The 6,000-nt window shown below is 33.4% G+C and overlaps 1 protein-coding gene across 1 annotated transcript; it reads right to left on the bottom strand.

The window, feature by feature from the left end:
• Positions 1–2,417: 2,417 nt before the first annotated feature.
• LOC111415103 (uncharacterized) lies at positions 2,418–3,132 on the bottom strand. The gene is made up of 3 exons (XM_023046613.2): positions 3,023–3,132; positions 2,759–2,967; positions 2,418–2,690 (listed from the first exon to the last, which is right to left on the bottom strand). Exons 1-3 carry the CDS (start codon positions 3,039–3,041, stop codon positions 2,460–2,462), a joined length of 459 nt encoding a protein of 152 aa, XP_022902381.2. The 5' UTR covers positions 3,042–3,132; the 3' UTR covers positions 2,418–2,459.
• Between the last annotated feature and the right edge of the window lie 2,868 nt (positions 3,133–6,000).

The raw sequence follows: 6,000 nt of genomic DNA, 5'->3' as shown, positions 1-6,000 counted from the left end.
TAATAATTTTGCTATATCTGACGAGTTTTTGGCACTTTTGCCAATAAGTGATGCAACCGCAAATAATTTGTATAATGTAATAACAGACTTTTAAAGATAATCTAATCGGATTTGCAGCAAATGGGACTAATGCTGTGAAGGGTGGCCATCATTCATTAAAAACGTTGCTAATGAAAGATGTGCCAAACTTATTTGTCATAAAATGTGTGTGTCATTCGCTAGCCTTTATGTGCATCTTGTGTATGTATGTAGTTTCATGTGAGGTTGGTTAAACCACAGGTGGTATAACCAAAGCACTTGGGCCCCAACGGTCCCTTTGTACATCCTCACGGTTTACTTCGGCCATGTGTAGGTCTATTTGGAGGAGTGAAAGATATTCGAAGATGGCATCCGATCAGGCTGATACCGCTTACAAGAGAAGTAAGAACATACAAAACTATTTTAAACTGCTATATAAAATCAGATTACATTAATAATAATGATGTAACGAGGATTCAGTATCGAAATCTCGAACACTACAAATCTTTAGACAACATTTATTGTGGTGTGTAATTAAGTTATTGACATTTTTAGATCCAGAAAATATCAAATCCGTTAATTCATTGGGACCGGTAGCAACTTTTTTCCCTCATTTAGTTGTAGATATCAATAATTTAGATAGAGAATGGAGATTGCTTCAGAGTAGTGCTGAAATAGATACAAGTCTAGAAACTTTGCAATTTTGGAAAAAAGTTTGTAATCTTCATAACTTTGTTAGTGCACTGTTGGTTTTACCACACAGCAGTGCTTGTGTTGAGCACATTTTCAGTACAATTAATTTAGAAAAAACGAAAATTACATATTACATTCTAAAAGAGAAATTAATAAAAATAATCAGTCGTGTTTTGATTAAAACACGACTTTTGATTTTGACTACAGTTATTCAATGAATATAATACTAGAATAAAATTCACAGTAGAATTGAAAAAAGAAGAACAAATACCATATTTAGATTTGAAAATAATACAAGACCATAACAATAACAACATTTACACAACCTGCTATAAGAAGACCTCTTCTTGCAATAGAACCTTAGATTACTATAGTAACCACCCTAAGATTTAAATCCTAAACACAATGAAGAATTTAATACATAGAATGATACCAATATGATATTCATGAGATATCATCATGAAATAAAGTACATTTTAAAGTAAATTTGATGAAGATTCCATGTGCAGTAAATAATTTCTTATTTTCCATAAACATAGGTGTTATGATTATTTAAATCCAACGTTTGATTGTTATAGCTTTGAAATAAGGAATTTTAAAAAGCCATACCTCAAGAACAAATTGAGATATCATCATGAAATAAATGCAATTTAAAGCAAATTTACTTAGTATTTAATATATTAAAGATCCTTCCTTCCAAGCATTCGGGATTTCTTCGTCAATCACATCTTGAAAGACGGCTGCCAGCATTTCCAACAATGAGTTAGGCGCGTTCTTTATTAACTCCATTTCGATTGTGTTCTTGATTTCTGCTTACACAGCTATTTAGTCTTTTTTGTCGGTAGCGTGTCGACTATTTCTTTTATTTTTATTGTCAATTCTTGTATACCTATATCCTTTCCAAGCATGTATCATTTCCGATTTTTCCTATTCTTCCATGGCTGGCTTTTACGTTTATAGTGATTTAGCTTTTTACGAGGGGCAGATTGCTGGTCACAACACTCCTTCTTCATCCGGGCTTGGGACTGATATCGCTTCATTCTGCGCCACTCGAACCACAATTTGAATAAAAATCCTTTGATAACATTTTTGAATGATGTTTTTTTCTTTCAAAAACAAAAGGTTGTCAAATTCTTTATGTATCTTGCATCACTGTACTTTCTATTAGACCTGCTTATATGTTAATTTTGAAGTCCTTGTCGGAGGATCTATCTTTCTCAACTTATTAATGGTAACACTCAGGAATCGGAGCATATTTAAAAAAAAAACTATTGGAACGAAAGATCCATGCTCTCAGATCCATAAATAGTTGCACACGCCGTATTTTATGTAGAATATTTTCTTAGAAAATAATGATGCCTAGTGTTTCTACAGACTTCTATCATAACTGGTTTTGCGAAGGTTGTAGATTTCAAGTGTCCACCAATATGTCATTGGTTTTAAGCCGCGCAATATTTTCATGGTTTGATTTCTTAACAATTTCAAATTATCTATTTTTAATTGTTATGTACTCTTTTGCAGTACAGCGGTTAGACAATCAGTTTAGAAAGTTGCTGAAGAAATAATTGGCTTTAAAGAACCGTAATGAAGAGAGCAATGATTTGGTGATGAGTCCAGACTGGCTCTTGCATCTTGGAACCAAACCAGAACTAAAATGCTGTATAACATTTTGAGAGCCTCCTTAACCAAAATTAATGAATGAAAAAATAAAACAATTTTTTTAAGTGTTAATTTTTTAAATGTATTTTTTAATGTAATACAAGAATTTCATAATGATTATAAGCGATTTCCTTCCCACCATACGGAATAAAAAGTTTCTTCAGTTTTGGATGAACTTTTCCGACCACTTTAACGCCTTCGTGTTCTGCTCTTTCTATGTAAATCTTTTCATCATCTGAAACTTCTCCACCAACGATGGCGCCTTTAGGAACTTCTCCGTCAGCACACGGAACCCATTTGTATTGTTTTACATAGAGGATCTTTGCGTTAAGAAATAAAGAATAAAATAACATATGAATTAATTTATGTAATACTAAAATGTACATACATCAAACTTTTTAACGGCAATTTGTTCACCATCATTGACAACGTAAGCGATGTTCTTTTTTGGCACAACTTTCGCAGGGATCATAACTTTATTAACCAAAGCTCTCCCTATACAAAATTCGTTTCCGTCAACATCCTCACCCGCAGTTATCATGGAATCTGGGAAAATGTTATTTTCTGAATTCATATCGCGTTCAAGCCAAAGGAAAGCTAAAAAAATTAATTTAAAAGAGATTCGGTCAATAAATTGAACTGATAAACTTACCAACATTGTCGGCACTCATGTTTGTTAAATAGTTTACGTCCACAATGATTTTAGTTTACGTTTGATCACTGTTGATATTCAACAATTCCTTTTATATTTGGTCGATTAACGGAACAACTTATCTTACAAAAACTATTGTTTATATATGGTTAGTATAAACCGCAAACGATAATAAGACAATATATCTATTATCAACAAAAAATATTATTTGTTTTTAGAAATAAGGTTTAAAAAAATATGATATTTTCAAGAAAATAAAATTAAAAATTGATATCAAAATGACAATTTTAAAACGGTAGTTTTTAATTTTGTTTTATATATACATTTCTGATAGTAATGAGTTCGCTTTGCTGCTTGATGTGTTTAATATGATTGAAAAGTTGAGAAGTTCTGATACCAAAGAAAATGATATTGATTACAGCTGTTAGTAAAAAAGACAATAGTGATGCTAAAAGGATAAAGTTTGACCAACTTGATGATCCCATGTCCAATATTTCTAGTGGAATCTGCAGCCTTAAACAACTTCAAAGCATTCACCTCACTTCTTAATTCTTCTTCTAAAATATCTTGCGCTTTACTTTCTTCCAGGACTTGGACACCGTCTGTATCAATGCCATTGTGTCTTTCTTGCTTTCGATATTATTTTTATTTAAGAGGTTTGCAAAGTGATTATCTCTGTTTCTGTACCCAATTTTTTCTTTTCTTGTTCTTTATTTGTCCAATGCAATCTGTTTAATCTTTATTCTTTGATTTTTGTAAGCTTCGTATTTTTCCTTCGTTTTATCCACTAGATAGACAGCATCTTCTTCTTCTTTATATCCTCCTTAAGTTCGTCATGCCAACATGCAGCTCGTTTCTATCTCGTATTAATTATTTGAAGTTCACACACGTTTGTTAGCTTTCGCGGTTATTTCTTACATTACTTTATGTTCGAAGTAGGAGTCAGTCAAAACCAGGTTATCTATGCAGAATTCTAACATTTTTCTGCCATTGCTCCCTTCCAACTTCAATTGTATAGTATTCCAAAATTGCTTGACCATAACATGCTTCATGAATCTTTCTGATATAGCAGTCCAATTTCTCAGTGCATGTGCGAATTCTTTTTTGATCATGCAAGCCACATCTACATGCACCCAAAGTTTTTTCTCTACTAAACTGTAAATTAACGTAATTTCCTCCCCTAAGCCTATTTCAGACTATACTAGTGACTATATATCCGTGATTATACTAGAATTTTTAATAATAGTAAAAGATGTTTGGATCACATCTTAATTAAAAAAATGTTTTTACAGGTGAACTTTCCTGATAGTTGTGATAGTAATAAGAATATTGAAACTAATAGGTATAGGAAAATAATTAATTATAACAAGTTTATTAGCACTATGGGTTCACAAGATTTCACAAGTCTTCCTTTGAATATTGATGATGCAATTAAATTTATATGTGACAAAATAACTAAACACAGGGACGGTGCTTCTTTCAGAAAGAGAATTCCTACCAAAAATAGGAAGCGTAAGCCTTGGATTACGGACGGAGTGGTAAGATCTATAAATGTTAGGGATACCTTGTATAAACGGTACAGATTAGATGATAGAAACAACCAGAGTAAAACAGCATATAAGCAATATAATACTATGTTAAAAAAATCATTAACAGTTTGAAGTGTGGCAAGGAATTAACTGGAAGAAATAAATTACGAGATCATGCATTAAGATTGATAACGATACTAAGATATATGATGAATTGGGTATTGCAAGTGAGTTTAATGTGTACTTTAGAGACGTTGCTGAAAAATTATTGAAAAATTTGTATGTATCTGATGATCAAGATCTCAAACGTATACAACGTTGTGAGAATTCATTTTTTATAACGCCTACTAATCAGTATGAAATTATGGATATTGTTCAAAAATCAAAGAATAGCAACTCGGCCGGGTGCGGTAATATTTCGATGATTCTTATTAAGAAGGTTATTCATTTGATTGCATCTCCATTATCCAATTTATTTAATAGATGTTTTGTGTTAGGTTATTTTCCAAAAGCTTTTAAAAAAAGCTGTGGTCGTACCTGTGTTTAAGGGTGGCGATCCTCAATGTGTAAGTAATTATAGACCTATTTCTTTAGTAAATAATTTCGCAAAAATTTTTGAAAAATAATTAAATGTACGTTTGATAAATTTCTTTGATGAAAATAGTATTATAAGTACGAAGGCTTTCACGGCCGGTGTTAATTAAACTAAAACTAGAACTAACACTAGACCTAGAAACTTTTGTGATAAGCCGTGCGTTTTTTGAAAAAATGTTTGGCGTTTCGGAAACATAAGGAAGGCAGATAAAACCGGCTGCTGTCGTACTTACCGAGTCATCCTTCTGTTTGCGTGGTTTGGTGGCTCGTCGGATATCTCCCATCGCATAGCCGTTCTTCTGTAGCACATCTTCTAAGAATCTTTCTTCTTTTCTTCGGTTCTCTTTATCGCATATCCTCTATGCTCGCTGTAATAAGGTTTGAATCACGGACCTCTTCTGTTGTGGGTGGTGGTGGGATGAAGCCTGCAGGTACCTATTCGTATGCGTCTTCTTCTGATATATTCCCAATTCCATGTCCCCAACTGTCTTCCTAGTGACTAACACATCCAGGAATGACAACTGTTTTGCAGTTTCTGTTTTCATGGTAAATTTTATCATGGGGTGCTGTGTATTGAGGTGGTCTAGAAATTTCTGGAGTTGCTATTTTCCATGTTGCCACATCACGAAAGTGTCATCGACGTAATGGAGCCATAGCTTCGGTTTCCAAGGACTCTTCTTTAAAGCTTCCTCTTCAAACATCTCCATGTAAAAATTGGCTATCACAGGAGACAGAGGTGATCCCATGGCTGCCCCTTCGCATTGCTCGTAGAATTCCCCCTTCCAGCTGAAGTATGTCGACGATAGGCGGTACTCCACTAGTCCTGGGACATAGTTGGGCAAACCCTCCGGGATG

Source organism: Onthophagus taurus, chromosome 3, assembly GCF_036711975.1.
Source record: "Onthophagus taurus isolate NC chromosome 3, IU_Otau_3.0, whole genome shotgun sequence".
Taxonomy (NCBI): domain Eukaryota; kingdom Metazoa; phylum Arthropoda; class Insecta; order Coleoptera; family Scarabaeidae; genus Onthophagus; species Onthophagus taurus.
The sequence above is the reverse complement of the archived record's forward strand: the minus strand, read 5'-3'. Positions and strand labels throughout refer to the sequence as shown.

What these genes read in the sequence shown, in the direction of transcription:
- LOC111415103 (XM_023046613.2), bottom strand. An exon ending in TTGCCGTTAAAAAGTTTGAT is followed by an intron (nt 2,691 to 2,758) that starts GTATGTACATTT and finishes CTTAACGCAAAG; the next exon opens with ATCCTCTATGTAAAACAATA.